Source organism: Choloepus didactylus, chromosome 7 (genome assembly GCF_015220235.1).
Source record: "Choloepus didactylus isolate mChoDid1 chromosome 7, mChoDid1.pri, whole genome shotgun sequence".
NCBI lineage: Eukaryota > Metazoa > Chordata > Mammalia > Pilosa > Megalonychidae > Choloepus > Choloepus didactylus.
The window spans coordinates 115,277,471-115,295,973 of record NC_051313.1 but is presented as its reverse complement, the minus strand read 5'-3'; the positions used below and the strand labels follow the sequence as shown (position 1 = coordinate 115,295,973).

At 44.9% G+C, this 18,503-nt stretch overlaps 1 protein-coding gene across 1 annotated transcript in view; it reads left to right on the top strand.

Moving 5' to 3' along the window:
• PNPLA1 (patatin like phospholipase domain containing 1) overlaps positions 1-18,503 on the top strand; it is a 56,637-nt gene that overhangs the window by 15,942 nt on the left and 22,192 nt on the right. The window contains exons 2-5 of the mRNA XM_037844153.1: positions 11,394-11,626; positions 13,027-13,092; positions 15,260-15,469; positions 16,361-16,421. Coding sequence (XP_037700081.1) covers positions 11,394-11,626; positions 13,027-13,092; positions 15,260-15,469; positions 16,361-16,421 — 570 coding nt within the window. The remainder of the gene's footprint in view (positions 1-11,393; positions 11,627-13,026; positions 13,093-15,259; positions 15,470-16,360; positions 16,422-18,503) is intronic.

The window sequence follows — 18,503 nt, the reverse complement described above, 5'->3', positions numbered from 1 at the left end:
AGAGACATACGGAGACTCTGAAGACAGAGACCCAGAAAGAAAGAAGGAGAGGCAGAGATAAAGACATCCTTTGGTGCTCCAGTAAGCAGCAGGAAGGAATTTTAAATCAGAGCACCAAGTGGAAGAATCACACATTCTCCTTCCCCTCCCTCTCTGGCTATATGATTCTGGCTTGAGCATTACTGATTTCCAGATACCACCATTTTCAAGTGTAAGTACATTGGAAATGTCAATAATATTTCTGTTATCTTGGCCACTCCATTGTGCCTGTCACACACACCCTGAATAGCTAAGTATTGACTGTAGATGGATAATATACAAAAACCATAATTAAAATAAGCATTACAAGGCTTTTTTATTTTATTTTATTTTATTTATTTTTTTAATCTTCATTTTATTGAGATATATTCACATACCACGCAGTCATACAAAACAACTCGTACTTCCGATTGTTCACAGTACCATTACATAGTTGTACATTCATCACCTGAATCAATCCCTGACACCTTCATTAGCACACACACAAAAATAACAAGAATAATAATTAGAGTGAAAAAGAGCAATTGAAGTAAAAAAGAACACTGGGTACCTTTGTCTGTTTGTTTGTTTCCTTCCCCTATTTTTCTACTCATCCATCCATAAACTAGACAAACTGGAGTGTGGTCCTTATGGCTTTCCCAATCCCATTGTCACCCCTCATAAGCTACATTTTTATACAACTGTCTTCGAGATTCATGGGTTCTGGGTTGTAGTTTGATAGTTTCAGGTATCCACCACCAGCTACCCCAATTCTTTAGAACCTAAAAAGGGTTGTCTAAAGTGTGCGTAAGAGTGCCCACCAGAGTGACCTCTCGGCTCCTTTTGGAATCTCTCTGCCACTGAAGCTTATTTCATTTCCTTTCACATCCCCCTTTTGGTCAAGAAGATGTTCTCCGTCCCACGATGCCGGGTCTACATTCCTCCCCGGGAGTCATATTCCATGTTGCCAGGGAGATTCACTCCCCTGGGTGTCTGATCCCACGTAGGGGGGAGGGCAGTGATTTCACCTTTCAAGTTGGCTTAGCCAGAGAGAGAGGGCCACATCTGAGCAACAAAGAGGCATTCGGGAGGAGGCTCTTAGGCATTCGGGAGGAGGCTCTTAGGCACAACCATAGGGAGGCCTAGCCTCTCCTTTGCAGCAACCGTCTTCCCAAGGGTAGAACCTATGGTAGAGGGCTCAACCCATCAAACCACCAGTCCCCTATGTCTGTGGACAAGTTAGCAACCATCGAGGTGGGGTAGGCCAATACCCCTGCATTCTCCACAGGCTCCTCAAGGGGGCACGACATCTTTTTTTCCTTGTTTTTCTTTTTTCTTTTTTTAACTTTCCCTTCTTTTTTAAATCAACTGTATGAAAAAAAAGTTAAAAAGAAAACAAACATACAATAAAAGAACATTTCAAAGAGACCATAACAAGGGAGTAAGAAAAAGACAACTAACCTAAGATAACTGCTTAACTTCCAACATGTTCCTACTTTACCCCAAGAAAGTTACCTAATATAGCAACATTTCTGTGAACTTGTTCCTACTATATCCATCAGAAATTAACAGACCATAGTCATTCCTGGGCATCCCCAGAACGTTAAATAGCTTATCTGTTCTTCTTGGATTATTGTTCCCCCTTCCTTAATTGCTCACTATTGCTAGTTCCCCTACATTCTACATTATAAACCATTTGTTTTACATTTTTCAAAGTTCACATTAGTGGTAGCATATAATATTTCTCTTTTTGTGCCTGGCTTATTTCGCTCAGCATTATGTCTTCAAGGTTCGTCCATGTTGTCATATGTTTCACGAGATCGTTCCTTCTTACTGCCGCGTAGTATTCCATCGTGTGTATATACCACATTTTATTTATCCACTCATCTGTTGAAGGACATTTGGGTTGTTTCCATCTCTTGGGAATTGTGAATAATGCTGCTATGAACATTGGCGTGCAGATATCTGTTCGTGTCACTGCTTTCTGACCTTCCGGGTATATACCGAGAAGTGCAATCGCTGGATCGAATGGTAACTCTATATCTAGTTTTCTAAGGAACTGCCAGACTGACTTCCAGAGTGGCTGAACCATTATACTGTCCCACCAACAATGAATAAGAGTTCCAATTTCTCCACATCCCCTCCAGCATTTGTAGTTTCCTGTTTGTTTAATGGCAGCCATTCTAACCGGTGTTAGATGGTATCTCATTGTGGTCTTAATTTGCGTCTCTCTAATAGCTAGTGAAGCTGAACATTTTTTCATGTGTTTCTTGGCCATTTGTATTTCCTCTTCAGAGAACTGTCTTTTCATATCTTTTGCCCATTTTATAATTGGGCTGTCTGTACTATTGTCATTGAGTTGTAGGATTTCTTTATATATGCAAGATATCAGTCTTTTGTCAGATACATGGTTTCCAAAAATTTTTTCCCATTGAGTTGGCTGCCTCTTTACCTTTTTGAGAAATTCCTTTGAGGTGCAGAAACTTCTAAGCTTGAGGAGTTCCCATTTATCTATTTTCTCTTTTGTTGCTTGTGCTTTGGGTGTAAAGTCTAGGAAGTGGCCGCCTAATACAAGGTCTTGAAGATATTATCCTACATTATCTTCTAAGAGTTTTATGGTACTTTCTTTTATATTGAGATCTTTGGTCCATTTTGAGTTAATTTTTGTGTAGGGGGTGAGGTAGGGGTCCTCTTTCATTCTTTTGGATATGGATATCCAACTCTCCCAGCCCCATTGGTTGAAAAGACCATTATGGCTCAGTTCAGTGACTTCGGGGGTCTTATCAAAGATCAGTCAGCCATAGATCTGAGGGTCTGTCTCTGAATTCTCAATTCGATTCCATTGATCTATATGTCTATCTTTGTGCCAGTACCATGCTGTTTTGGCAACTGTGGCTTTATAATAAGCTTCAAAGTCAGGGAGTGTAAGTCCTCCCACTTCGTTTTTCTTTTTTAGAGTGTCTTTAGTAATTCAAGGCATCTTCCCTTTCCAAATAAATTTGATAACTAGCTTTTCCAAGTCTTCAAAGTAGGTTGTTGGAATTTTGATTGGGATTGCATTGAATCTGTAGATGAGTTTGGGTAGAATTGACATCTTAATGACATTTAGCCTTCCTATCCATGAACATGGAATATTTTTCCATCTTTTAAGGTCCCCTTCTATTTCTTTTAGTAGAGTTATGTAGTTTTCTTTGTATAGGTCTTTTACATCTTTGGTTAAGTTTATTCCTAGGTACTTGATTTTTTTAGTTGCTATTGAAAATGGTATCTTTTTCTTGAGTGTCTCTTCAGTTTGTTCATTTCTAGCATATAGAAACATTACTGACTTATGTGCATTAACCTTGTATCCCGCTACTTTGCTAAATTTGTTTATTAGCTCTAGTAGCTGTATCGTCGATTTCTCAGGGTTTTCTACATATAAGATCATATCATCTGCAAACAATGACAGTTTTACTTCTTCTTTTCCAATTTGGATGCCTTTTATTTCTTTGTCTTGCCGGATTGCCCTGGCTAGCACTTCCAGCACAATGTTGAATAACAGTGGTGACAGCGGGCATCCTTGTCTTGTTCCTGATCTTAGAGGGAAGGCTTTCAGTCTCTCACCATTGAGTACTATGCTGGCTGTGGGTTTTTCATATATGCTCTTTATCATGTTGAGGAAGTTTCCTTCAATTCCTACCTTTTGAAGTGTTTTTATCAAAAAGGGATGTTGGATTTTGTCAAATTCTTTTTCAGCATCTATTGAGATGATCAATTGATTTTTCCCTTTTGACTTGTTAATGTGTTGTAATACGTTGATTGATTTTCTTATGTTGAACCATCCTTGCATGCCTGGAATGAACCCCACTTGGTCATGGTGTATGATTTTTTTAATGTGTCTTTGGATTCGATTTGCAAGTATTTTGTTGAGGATTTTTGCATCTATATTCATTAGGGAGATTGGCCGGTAGTTTTCCTTTTTTGTAGCATCTTTGCCTGGTTTTGGTATTAGATTGATGTTAGCTTCATAAAATGAGTTAGGTAGTGTTCCATTTTCTTCAATGTTTTGAAAGAGTTTGAGTAAGATTGGTGTCGGTTCTTTCTGGAAAGTTTGGTAGAATTCCCCTGTGAAGCCATCTGGCCCTGGGAATTTATTTGTGGGAAGAATTTTGATGACTGATTGGATCTCTTTGCTTGTGATGGGTTGGTTGAGGTCTTCTATTTCTTCTCTGGTCAGTCTAGGTTGTTCATATGTTTCCAGGAAATTGTCCATTTCTTCTACATTATCCAGTTTGTTGCCATACAGTTGTTCATAATATCCTCTTATAATTTTTTTAATTTCTTCAGGATCTGCAGTTATGTCACCTTTTTCATTCATTATTTTGTTTATATGGGTCTTCTCTCTTTTTGATTTTGTCAGTCTAGCTAGGGGCTTGTCAATCTTGTTGATCTTCTCAAAGAACCGACTTTTGGTGATATTTATCCTCTCTATTGTTTTTTTGTTCTCTATGTCATTTATTTCTGCTTTAATCCTTGTTATTTCTTTTCTTGTACTTGGTTTAGGATTGGTTTGCTGTTCATTTTCTAGCTTCTTCAGTTGATCCATTAGTTCTTTGATTTTGGCTCTTTCTTCCTTTTTAATATATGCGTTTAGTGCTATAAATTTCCCCCTTAGCACTGCTTTTGCTGCATCCCATAGGTTTTGGTATGTTGTGTTCTCATTTTCATTCGTCTCTATATATTTAGCAATTTCTCTTGCTATTTCTTCTTTAACCCACTGATTGTTTAGGAGTGTGTTGTTTAACCTCCAGGTATTTGTGAATTTTCTAAGTCTCTGATGGTTATTGACTTCTAATTGTATTCCATTGTGGTCAGAGAATGTGCTTTGAATAATTTCAATCTTTTTAAATTTATTGAGGCTTGTTTTATGTCCCAGCATATGATCTATTCTGGAGAAAGTTCCGTGAGCACTAGAAAAGTATGTGTATCCTGGTGATTTGGGATGTAATGTCCTGTAGATGTCTGTTAAATCTAATTCATTTATCAGATTGTTTAGGTTTTCAATTTCCTTATTGGTCTTCTGTCTGGTTGATCTATCTATAGGAGAGAGTGATGTGTTGAAGTCTCCCACAATTATTGTGGAAACATCAATTGCTTCCTTTAGTTTTGCCAGTGTTTCTCTCATGTATTTTGTGGCACCTTGATTGGGTGCATAGACATTTACGATTGTTATTTCTTCTTGTTGAATTGCCCCTTTTATTAGTATGTAGTGGCCTTCTTTGTCTCTCAAAACATCCCTGCATTTAAAGTCTATTTTATCTGAGATTAATATTGCTACACCTGCTTTCTTTTGCCTGTAGCTTGCATGAAATATTTTTTTCCATCCTTTCACTTTCAGTTTCTTTGTGTCCCTGTGTCTAAGATGAGTCTCTTGTATGTAACATATTGATGGTTCATTTTTTTTGATCCATTCTGCGAATCTATATCTTTTAATTGGGGAGTTTAATCCATTTACATTCAACGTTATAACCGTGAAGGCATTTCTTGAATCAGCCATCTTATCCTTTGGTTTATGTTTGTCATATTTTTCCCCTCTCTCTATTATTAATATCCTTTATTGTACCCATACCGAATCTCTTTAGTACTGAACCTTTCTCCAAGTCTCTCTGTCCTTTCTTTGTTTCTCTGTCTGTAGGGCTCCCTTGAGTATCTCCAGTAGGGCAGGTCTCTTGTTAGCAAATTCTCTCAGCATTTGTTTGTCTGTGAAAAATTTAAGCTCTCCCTCAAATTTGAAGGAGAGCTTTGCTGGATAAAGTATTCTTGGCTGGAAATTTTTCTCACTCAGAATTTTAAATATATCGTGCCACTGCCTTCTTGCCTCCATGGTGGCTGCTGAGTAGTCACTACTTAGTCTTATGCTGTTTCCTTTGTATGTGGTGAATTGCTTTTCTCTTGCTGCTTTCAGAACTTGCTCCTTCTCTTCTGTGTTTGACAGTGTGATCAGAATATGTCTCGGAGTGGGTTTATTTGGATTTATTCTATTTGGAGTTTGCTGAGCATTTATGATTTGTGTATTTATGTTGTTTAGAAGATTTGGGAAGTTTTCCCCAACAATTTCTTTGAATACTCTTCCTAGACCTTTACCCTTTTCTTCCCCTTCTGGGACACCAATGAGTCTTATATTCGGACGTTTCATATTATCTATCATATCCCTGAGGTCCGTTTAGATTTTTTCAGTTTTTTTCCCCATTCTTTCTTTTATGCTTTCATTTTCCCTTCTGTCATCTTCCAGGTCACTGATTCGTTGTTCAACTTCCTCTAGTCTTGTACTATGAGTGTCCAGAATCTTTTTAATTTGGTCAACAGTTTCTTTAATTTCCATAAGATCATCCATTTTTTTATTTAGTCTTGCAATGTCTTCTTTATGCTCTTCTAGGGTCTTCTTGATATCCTTTGTATCCCGTACTATGGTCTCATTGTTCATCTTTAGTTCTTTGAGTAGCTGCTCTAGGTGCTGTGTCTCTTCTGGTCTTTTGATTTGGGTGCTTGGGCTTGGGTTATCCATATCGTCTGGTTTTTTCATATGCTTTATAATTTTCTGTTGTTTTTGGCGTCGTGGCATTTGCTGAACTTGATAGGGTTCTTTTAGGGTTTGTAGACCTATTGAAGTCCTTATCTCTAATTTATCAGATCTACAGCTTCGTGGAGTACACTTTCTCTAACTAACCAGCAGGTGGCGTCCACGAGCCACCTGTTCTCCACAAGCCAGTTCTCTCCTGCTTAGCCTTTTTGGTGAGTGGGGGAGTGAGTCTTGTGGGGCCCAATTGGTGTACCAAGCTTGCGTGTGTAGTTGGTGTTGCCTGCCCTGTATATGGGGCGTGTTTCTGGGCAGTCAGGGAGGGGGGGTGGCTCTAACAATCAAATCTCCCTGGTGATCCTAGAGTTTTAAAGCTGCTGCAATAGTCTAATCCTTCAGTTGAGTCCTGCCACAGTTTGTCTCTGCCACTGACCCACAAGTGCTTGGTATTGGCGTATGGCTCCTGAGACTTGCAAGTGGGCCCCTCTTCCAGGCTGTGCACCCCGGGTCCTCTGTTGAGGGATGACTGTGCTATGTCACAGGTGAGTGCCGTCCCCCCAGGGCAGTTCTGGGCTGCTGGGCTGTGTAGGGAGGCTCCCAGTCTGCTGAAATGATGGCTGAATGGGGCTTTGTTAATTCACACTGCTCCATCTTCCCAACTCTGGGACAATCATCTGAGGTTGCAGGGAAGGCTAATGTCCATGCCCAGTTTTGTGGTGTGTGCCTGTTATTTGAAGCGCTTCCGTCACACTGGGTCGTCTGGGGCAGCTCTGGGCTATGGGGCTGGCTATGGGCAGGAGTGTTTCCTGTCCACCAGGATGATGGCTGTGAGCGGACACCCCCCTTTTCTTGGAAAGTTGTGGTGTTTAGTGAATTTTCTCAGCCACTGGATTATTGCCTTTTGTCTCAGAGCTCTCTTAGTTCTGCTCTTGTCTTTACCTGCCCAAATTGCAAGTCTTTGAAGCTTTCTGTATTGGGCTTCTTAGAGTAATTGTTTTAGAAAAAGAAAAAAGGATTAAAAAAAAGGGCTCTCCTCAGAGATCTAATGGGTTATTGAAATGCTAAGAGACAAAGCAATTAGGGCCATTAAGGAAAGGTCCACAGGGCAGAGAGATCAGCTTTTCTTCGGGATTTGCATATGAGCCTCAGGGCCTGAGCTCTGCCCTTCCCCTTTCTATGTTCACCAGAACTCCAAAAATCCTCCGCTTTTATTTTGAAGTTTTGCGTGTTGTTTTTTTCTATGCCTGTCTCCTCTCTGCTGGGCTGGCTGCTCTCAGATTCTCTGGTGTCTGGTCTCAGTCTATCTATGGTTGGAGTTTGGATCAGTAGAATGAGTTTCCGATAAGGGCTGCCACTGCAGTTCTCCCTTCTACTTCCCGGAGCTGACAGCCCCTCCTCCCACGGGACTGAGCCTGGCAGGGAGGGGTGTGGGTCCCCTGGCCACAAAAACTTACAGATTTCGCCGATCTCAGCAGTTCCACGTTTTCATGAGTGTTGTATGAAGTATGCCCAAAGTCAGATTGCTCTGTGGTGTCTAGTCCACGCAGTTCCTGGCTTTCTACCTACTTTCCTGGAGGAGTAACTAAAACATACAGCTCACCAGTCCGCCATCTTGCCCCGCCTCTCTACAAGGCTTTAAAGATGTGAGTCTTTAACCTCGCATTCCCACTTTTAGGAATTTATCCTACGGAAAATAATTAAGGACATGGGCAAAGAATTTAGCACATGATTGCTCATTGCACCATTGTTTAGAAAAGCAAGCAAACAAAAAAGGAAGCACACTGAATAGCCAACCCCAATTGGGGACCTGCTCAAGGTCAACAGTATGACCTTGTAATATCATTCCATGCAGCTTTTAAAATAAGGTTATAAATGGCTGTTTATTGGTATGAAAAGACATTCACGAAATATTAGGTGAAAAAAACAAGTTACAAAATAGCATATGCAGTAGGACCCATAAAAGTAAGAATAAAAATAAAATATATAGCCTAAGAGGACATAGACCAAATACTAAACTCTGGGTGGAGGGATTCCAATTATTTTTTTTTTTTTTACTTTTGCTTATTTGCAATTTTAGAGATTATTTTTTCCATTTTTAGAGATTTTTTTTTTTACTTTTGCTTATTTGCATTTTTAGAGATTATTTTTTCCACATTGAACATGTACTGCTTGTGCTGTAAGAATAAATTTCCTTCCATCTGCCCCAGCGAGTATCTCCTGTTGGGAGTTGGCAAGGGGATCAGGTGCTCCTGGCTCTGAGGCATTGTGGGAAACATCATTGATCCTTGGGAGGCCAGTTCAAGCAGCTTATTAAGAATTCTGAAAACAGCATGTCCCGCCTTGTTTCCCCATCCCAACCAGTCCTGCAGGTGAGACCTCTGACCCAATACCTTGGTGTTGTGGTGCTTCATAACCTGCTGGTGGGTTGGACGCTACTCTCACTAGAGGGAAAACGCTGTTCATACATGTCTGCACAGGGCAAAGCTGAAACTGCAGGGGCTCCCCACTTCCTAGGAGCACCCTCCTCTGGGAGGGGTGACAACTAAGAAGTTCCATTGCTCAGCTGGGTCACTACTACATACATACAGATATGATTTTGCATGTTGTCAAGAAAAGCCATCACCAAGGAAACCCAGCCCCAGCCTCCCATTCTCCGACTGCATCCCTGGGACCAACCCAACACCCGTTGGGGCTTGGATCAGAAAAAAACCCTCCCTGCTGTCTGACCTCAGGCAGCTTTCCCCTGCCTCGGTTTCCACGTCTATAATTTGATGCGGAAGCTCCTTATCCTGCCCACCTCCAGGACTGCAGTGGAATAAGCTGTGAACTGTAAAATGCAAGAGGATTGGAAGACATCCCTAGCTTTGGTTTGTCCCAAAATTGCTCTGCGTGACCTGGGGTGAATCATTTAACTTCCCTGTACCTCACAGAAGAGTAACATCCATCATGATTACTTCCCTGATTCTCAAAGTTAGAAGTAATTTTAGCCCTTACCGACCAGACAGGAATCCCTTTCATAAGTTTCCTGACCGAGGTACTGGTCCAGCCTCTTCTTGGTTCCCTCCAGGGTAGAGCGCTCATGACCACGCAACTTTCCAAGCAGCTATATTGCACTCTGTAAGATGTTTTACAATGGAATATCTGTTTTCAAAAATTTAGCAACCGTTTTCAGAGCTATTTCTACTACTGATTTTCCTGGAGGGCAAAACAAGGTAGAAATTAGCAGCAGTCAGCAAGACACAGGTGCAGGCCCTGAGGTGGGGAGCACCAGGACCCAGCAGGCTTTCATGTGACCCAGGCAGGCTCTTGAAGCTTGTGGCTTAGTGTAGTGGAACCAGCCTGGATTCTAGGGTCACACGCTGTAGGTTAAAGTCCCACTTTGTCCACTTAATAACTGGTTGACCCTGAGCCAGTTATTTGACCTCTCCAAACCTCAGTGTCCTTATCAGTAAAATGAAGACAGAAATACCTACCCTATAATACTGTTGGGCAGATTAAACAAGATAGCACTTTGTATTAAACTTATAACCCAGCTTCCCTGGTGAGATTCGGGGAGTGGGGTTCACTCTCCTCTGCCATCCCCCAACCAGCACATCTGCCCTCTGAGCCCCACCTGGCACAGGCCAGCCCTCACCTGTCCTTGCCTGCACTCCTCTCCAAAGTGGGAGGAGGTAGGTTATCCCCTCCTGGAGGCACCTGCTGCATAGTTTGCACTCAGTATTTCACATGGTCTTTGGTGAAAGCAGGGCCTTCTCCCTGTCAGGCCTATGCCAGAGGCCACACAGGGGGCTTGCTGCCATGGTTTCAAGACAAGGTTCACCTACTCCATCCAATTCACCTGCCTCCAGGTTAGCGTCCCCTCCCACCCAGAGGCTTAGTGGGTGCTAAGCAAGTGTCCAGGCTGTCAGTTGGTAAAGGAGTTCAATTGTCTCAGCACGTCTTTTTAGATATGCAATATCTATTTACTGAAGCATGTTTGGCATTATTTTAACAATATTTGTAGCATATTTAACATTATCACTGTGAATTTTAACTACACAAGATTTGCACTTATATAGTACATTTATCATTTTCAGCTTGTTTTATTTTGTATTCCTCTTTTAAAATTTTTATTGCTGTAATTTTTTTCCAGACACTCCCTCCATCTCCCTTCTCCCATCCCCTGCTAACCTTGAATCTACTTTCTATCTCTGTGAATTTGCTATTTCTAACCATTTCTTTTTGTCCTTATGTGTCTTGCTTATTTTGCTGAGCAGGTTTTCAAGGTTCTCCTGTGTTGCAGCATGTCTTATAACTTCATTCTTTCTAATGGCCGAATAATATTCCATTGTGTAAATGTACCACATTTCGTGTATCCATTCATTTGTTGATGGAAACTTGGGTTGTTCCTGCTTTTTCTATCAATGTCTTAACAGGAGCCTCTTAAAGGCCGAAAAACCTCTAAGATGCAAAAGAATGTGTCTGTGGTGATGGAACTTCAGGCATGGTGACAAAAAGTTGAGGGAAGCTATTTGGGGGTAGGAAAGTTTTCCTTTATCCCTGAATGTGAACGTCTCTGTCAAGTGGCAACTCCTGGACAGGGAGTCAAGACACCTGGGTCTAGCTTTGGGTTCTGCAGAAAGTGACTTAATTCTTTGGTGACTTGGTGTCCTCATGTGCAAAATAGCAAGTCGATTTCCAAGACCTTCCCACCTTTAGGAATTTAGGGATTCCATTTGTTGGATGCAGGATAAGATGGCAAAATCATCATAGACCTCTCTTGGCTGCAGTCCATTGTGTGATGCTGACACCCCCCTTCCTTTCTCTGCTTCCTCCAAAGATGAGTACCTCAGAGTTCTCAATGTGGGTGTGGCTGAGGTGAAGAAATCCTTCCTGGGGCCCTTGTCCCCATCCTGCAGGATGGTGCAGATGATGAGGCAGTTTCTGTACAAGGTCCTGCCTGAGGACTCCTACAAAGTCACCACAGGGAAGCTGCATGTGAGCCTGACCCGGCTCACGGATGGAGAGAGTGTCGTGGTTTCAGAGTACACATCCAAGGAAGAGCTCATCGAGGCAAGTGGCCTGGGCTGGGGAGGCGGGGCCTGATCAGGGAGGCGGGGCCTGGTCAGGGAGGCGGGGCCTGGTCAGGGAGGCGAGGGCTGGGCCAGGACGGTGGGGTCCCAGGGGAAGAAGGGTAAGGTGGAGGCCTGGTCCTGCTCTCTCCTAAAGGAACCCCAGGATGATCCATCTTTCTTCCTCACTTCCTTCCTTCCATTTCCTGCTTCCCTAGCCCTTCCCTTCCTTTATCCCCCAGGCACTTCTTTGTGCCAGGTACAGTGTTGGGTGAGATGGACACAGGAAACTCCAAGAAAAATCAGACTTGGTCACTGTCCTCAGCTTTCAGCACCCCACTCTGCAGGCCGTGGCCCCTCCTTTCGTCTCTGCCTTCTGGGCTAATCCTGGAGCGTCTCACAGACCCACTTGTGACCAGCAGAGATCCTATCTCCTTTAAGGCCTCCCAGCCTGGGTTGCAGGATTTAAAAATCCAAATTAATGCAAAAAATATCATAATGAACAAAATATCAATATTTAAAATAAAGAAAGGATCCAACTCTGCCCTTGCACCGCCCTGCCTCACTTGCTTCAGATATGGTGGGGTCACGTTTGTACAGGGCCTTGGGTGCTCAGCTAAGTCTGAGCCTCGTTCTTGTGGGCAAGCTAAGAAGATGGGCAGAGGCCGAACAAGAAGTATTCTTAGAACATGAACATGACAATGATCTCCTCCTTGATTTAAATCCTCCATAGGCACTCCATCTCCTTAACGTCTGAGCCTCCATGTTCCAGCTGCATCTCTCACTGTTTCACTTTTCTCTCCTCAGCCCTTTCCCACCCCCTCCCACTCCTGTCCACGCCAACCCTATCAAACCACACGCAATCCAGGCCTCTGGGCCTTTGTGCCCGCTGTACCCTCTGCCTGGGATGCCTTTTCCTCCTTCCCACCCCCCTGCAGTCACTCCTGCCCTACCCTGCCCTGGGGGCCCACAATGCCCACACTCCCCCCCATTGCAGCACCTGTCACCCGCTATACTGTCACCTTCTCGTTTATTTGCCCTCTTTGAGCATTTCCAAGGATGGACAACTCACCTTCCTTTGATTCCAGGGCCTTGCCCAGGACAGACACACATTAATGGCTGTTGAATTTTGGTGCTGGAAGGGACTCTGGAGATCCCTGAGGCCAGCCTCTCCCTTTACGGCTGGGACATGAGGCCCAGATGACCAAGTAGGTAGTTAACCAGGATGCACATGGCTAGTTAGAACCTGGTGAGGAATTGAACTTGGGGCTCCGATTCTCTGGGCGGTAACTTCACCTGGAGTTTAAGGAAAGCCAGGCAGGCGGTGCCCCAGCGTCCCCCAGACAAGGTCCCCACGCACCCTAGTCCTCTGGCACGTCAGCCCCTCATTCTCTCCCACAGGCCCTGTACTGCAGCTGCTTCGTTCCTGTGTACTGCGGCCTCATCCCCCCGACTTACCGCGGCGTGGTGAGTCCTCCAGTGGGGTGAGCAGGGAGAGCTTGGACCCAGGGACCCTCGGGGACCCTCCAACCCACTAGGGAAAGCAGAGGGGTGGTCTCGGAAAGCAGTGGGAGGTCCAAGAGTCAGAAAGTTCCCAGTGTTTTTCCACTGAGAATTTCAAAGTAGACAGATTTAAGATGAACTCTCCTGGCTGGATCGATTTTCTCTCTGACCCACTGACACAGTGACTCTCGTCCCAGGCAGAGGGACAGGCAGCCCCTCCCTGCTTTGATTTCTGGTTTTCTTCTCAATCTGTGTGGAATTGAATTTCAGCTCGAGGAAAGGCCTCAAAGAAGCCCAAGTTGACAATGGTGATTTAAGATACCCGGGCAGGCCCTGAAGGTGGCCGGGCAGGGGGGCGTGGAGGGGATGGCAGTGACCCTTCAGGATGGCCCTGTCCACCCACACCCCCCATCCCCTCTGACACAGTCCCAGGTCCCCAGCCCTCCCTTCTGCTGTTTCCAAGTCCACAACTCCACTGGCCCTTTCCAGCTCTTTTTGGAAAAGTGAACCAGAGCTTCTCACCCTTCTCAGCTGCTCCTGATCTGTGCCTGGGCATAACAGAATACTGTGCATCTTCAAACGGCGTGAGAGGGTTTGGTTCTCTCCTTGACCACTTGAGGACCCTCAGATACAGACGTCAGAGTGAGCGCAGCTTTGTGGCCTGGCCAGTTTTCTGGAGTTGGTTCTGTCTTCCTACCCCTCCCACCCACATCCCTTGGCCCCCAAATAACAATCACCCTCCACTCTGATGCTGTTGTAGACAATTTTGTGCAGTCCCAAATTATTTATTCTTCAACAATAATAATTAAAAAATTCAAGTGTAATAAAATCACCTGCAGTTCACCTTCTAACAAATCAACTGATCTCATTTTTCCAGGCTTCCGTGTACACCCCATTTCTCCTAACTGGAGGCAGGGCACTTCCGTTCCTGGGGTCCCTGCCTCTGTTGGCCCTCTTCACACACAGACACCCTGCAAGAGCTCTCCTCATCATCCAATTTCAAAACTTTTTCACTTCCCACTCATTTGATCCCCACATCTGTTCTTTATGGACCAGCCTGGAATTAAATTCTCCATGAAGGATTTATTGAGCCTGGGAAGTCAAGGCTCCACAGGCTTGCCAGGTTTCCCCAGAAGTGACAGAGAGTTTGGAAAGTAAATACAGATCCTGGACATTGAATGATGGGTCAGAAGGGACCTTTGTGGTCATCTAGGCCAGTCGTCCCAAACTAGAATGTACAAATGAATCGCTCAGGGTCTCACAAAAATGCAGATCTGATCCAGAAGGCCTGGGGCAGGGCCTGAGGGGCTCCTTTTCTAATTGGCTTCAGGTGGTGCTGATGTTGCTGGTCAATGGACCTCACTTGAGTAGAGATGGGCCAACCCCTCCCCTTCTCATTTTACATGGAGGATGGTGTCTAGAGATTAGAATTCAAGCAGTAGATGGATCCTGTATTGCATTTTGGCCATGTAATTCTCAGGCACCCCAGAGAGACTCTGGGTGCTTGCTGTCCTTCATCCATAGGTGAGGAAACAGAAGCCCCTAGAGGACAAGGGACTTGAGGGAGGCCCCTCAGTGGCTGATGGTGAGGCTGTGGTCAGGGGTGCCCTGGAGAGTGTCAAAGGCAACGAAAAAGGAGGGAGTTAGGACCCGCAACAGTCTGGGGGCGGGGTGGGGGGTGTTAGTATTTCAGAGCCTGCTCAGGCCACCGTGTGTTTGCCTTTCCAGTGGGCCACAGCGATGGGCTCTGTTCCCCAGCCCACCCTCGGCAGCCAAGTGGCTCCAGGAGGTGGCCTGGGTGACTGTGACAGAGGAGTGTGATCTTCTGTCTCATCCAGGTTGTTGGTTCCCCTTCCCACAGAGGCCAGGGGACCCCAGTCTCAGCATGGTTAAGATGGCTGAGGGGAGGCAGTGCAGGGAGGGAGCACTGGGCTGGGAGTCCAGAGGCCTGAGTGCTGGTCCACAGCCCATCGTGGACTCCCCAAGTGACCTTGGGAACACCTCCTCCACCCGCACCTCGGTCTCAAGGCTTGACCTGAAGGGCCCCAGGGACCCTTTCCTTGACGTGCTCCCTGAGTGGGGCTGAGCACTTCTGAACCAATGAGCACTTCTCACTCTGCCCCCTCCCCAGAGGTACATCGACGGGGGCTTCACAGGCATGCAGCCCTGCTCCTTCTGGACCGACTCCATCACCATCTCCACCTTCAGCGGGCAGCAGGACATCTGCCCCCGGGACTGCCCAGCCATCTTCCACGACTTCCGCATATTCAACTGCTCCTTCCAGTTCTCCCTGGAGAACATCGCCAGGATGACCTATGCACTGTTCCCCCCGGACCTGGTGGTGAGAGGCCGGAGGGGACAGCAGGGCCTGGGGCTGGGCTGGGGGAGCCAGTGAGGCCCACTCAAGTTCCCCTAAAGTGATCCCCAAACTTCTTCCTGGACCTGTGTCCTGGCCTTGCCACTATAGCTATGTGACCATGAGAAAGTCCCCTCAGCTCTCCAGTCTCAATTTTCTCCCCTATAAGGTGAGATAATTTCAGAATAGCCGATAGGCACATTAACTGAATGATTGCTTCCACTGGGGTCAGCAAACCACAGTCCGTGGGTCAAATCCAGCCTATGACGTATTTTTTGTTTAGCCTGTGAACTAAGAATGGGCTTTGTATTTTTAAAGTGTTGTGAAAAAGAAAGAAAGAAAAAGAATTTGCAACAGAAACTACACGTGGCCTGCAAAGCCTGAAATATTTACCATCTGGTCCTCTACAGAAAAGGCTTTAGGTGCAATATCTCCTGTAACCCTACCATCCTTTGTGGTAGATATTATTATCATCCCCATTAGAAAGATGAAGAAATTGGGGCTGAGGGTGGGGTGGGGTGGGGTGGGCAGGAGGTTGTGTCCACACAGCCAAAAGGTGACTTCATGAGTATTGGAACCCAGACTCCAAATTCTGCTCTTTTGGCCCAAAGGTGCCTTCTCTGGTTCTACCATAAATATCTCACCCTCCCCAGGGGGGACTGGTGAGCAGCAGGCAATGGTATCACACATTAACACATCACTGTGAACGCATTACCAGCAATTTCTCCCCAGATAGAGAGGGATGAGAACCTGGATGGGTAACTTTCAAAAAACGCATGGAATAAAGCTCAAGGTAATGAAAGTAGCTGCTCAGGTGAAGAACCACGACCCTCTCCATCACTGCAGCCTTAGTTATTTTCCTGTCCCACCCCCCAGATCCTGCATGACTACTACTATCGAGGATACGAAGATGCAGTTATGTACTTGAGGCGGCTGAGTAAGTACCGCGTGGGGGCCGCGGGGAAGGGGAGGATTGGAGGGTGGGGAAAGAACAGAAAGTGGAAGGGCTGAGTAGAGGAGCCTTCACCCTAAATATGTGAACTGGAGAATTGCCCTTCGCCCAGGAGAGCTGGAATATGGTGCAGGGATCTGTCAGCATTATCCAGGACAACCACTAGTGGCCAGAAATTAGGATCTCTGCAGAAAGAGACTTTGGGGTTAACTGATGAGGGGTGGGTCTGGAGCATTTGTGCAAATATTTTTATGAATTTTAAGACTACGTTTAGGAAATCTATAGCTCAGATCTGTCTGGAGAATTACCGTGTCATATCATTTCACTGTCTTCCATGAAGCTACGTTGTTAATATAGAACTAGATGTGATTACTTTTTATTTGTATAGAAGTTTGAGTGACATATCAATCAACAAATCAGAGAGATGAGTCCTTGCCCTGTGTTTGGTTTGGAAAATGAGGTTCCCACACCTACGTGGCCTTTATGCACTATCAGGGGTGGGAAATGATTCCAGGGAAATGGATTATACTCTAAAGCTCTGAAGGCCGCTGCAAACATCTTTGTTACAAGAACAAAAAAGTATTTGCATATTTAGAATTAATCTCTTGGAACATATTCCCAGAAAAAAGGAATTATTGGATCAAAGTGTATTTACCTAATGTTATATTATTAGCTTTTTTCCATGTTGTCGCATGGTCTTTGTGTCATTTTTTTTTACCATTGTGTAATATTCCACCGCAGAGTAATATGGAAAACTGCTTGATTGTTCCTTTGAGTTTTCAAATGGTCACTGTTATAAGTGACTATTTGTGGCAAACTTTTTGTGCATGTAATGGAAAAAATACTTTGGAGGTAAAGTAAAGGGGTTGAATGATATTTTTTCCCCTAGGATATGCTCACCTTTTTTTTTCTTTTTTTCAAAATCACTTCCTGCTTTCCCAGGCTCCCCTTATTCAATCCTTTTAGTTTATCCTGGGCTCTTTCTCCCAATAAATGGGGACAAGAAAAGATGAAGAGAATGTGGGCTCTGGAGGCAGGTAGTCCAGGCTTGGGTCCCCAACCCTCCAAGCTGTGGGACCTTGGGAAAATCACTTCTCCTCTCTGAGTTTTGGTTTCCTAATCTGTAAAAAGAGTTTGGATCCTGGTTCCTGACATCTATAACTGTGATCTTGAGTAGGTGATTACTCTCCTGTGGCCTCGGTTTCTTCATCTGTAAAAGGGGACTAATTGTGGAACATAGGTCAGAGTTTTATTGTGAGGATTAATGGAGCAAATCCACAGAATGCTCAAATAAAGGGTAGCTGTTAACTGAGAACATTAAAGAACTATGTCTAAGCCAAGGTCAATATAGCTCCCTGCCCCCACTGACCTTGGAGATGGGTCACCTCCTCTCACCTGTCAGAGGACAGACTCCTAATCCTGATTAGTTTCTGACAACTCCCCCAGCCTCAACATTTACACAGGTGATAGCTGTGAAAATTGAGTCCCAAGTGTCCAAAAGGTGGATGACCTGGGGGGTATCAGAGGGGGATGTTGGTGGCACCTCAACTACAGAGCCTTGGAAATAGGAGGGACTGGCGAGGACTTGGGGTCCTTTCTGCCACCACTGGGGAGCCTCCTCCACTCCTATTCCTTGGTGGTATGTGCTGGTGACTTGGGTTTTGGGGGTCCCCCAATTTGGGACTTCTGTCTTGAAGCAGACACCAGTCCCTTGCCCTGGAGGACCCCTCCTCCTTGGCTTCGTCCACACTTGCCTCACCTGTCTCTTCTTAGATCTTCTTTTCCTTTTTCTTCCTCTCAGGGCAAGCAGTGGGTTGTTCAGCATCTCTAGTCTCCCCCATTTCTCAATAGTCCCTTATTCTCACCTTCTGGGAACTCAGCGCCCTCTCACCTGCCCCCACCTTCCTGCCCTTAGCACTGGTGAGCACATTATGACAGAGATGAGTGGCAGCTTAAACCCCAGGATGAAACTCTCCTGTGGTATTTCAGGCATCCACCAAAAAATTAGGATGGCGGGTTTTCCCAGTCTCTCTGGAATCCTTCCAAGAAGGAACAGACACAATTCAT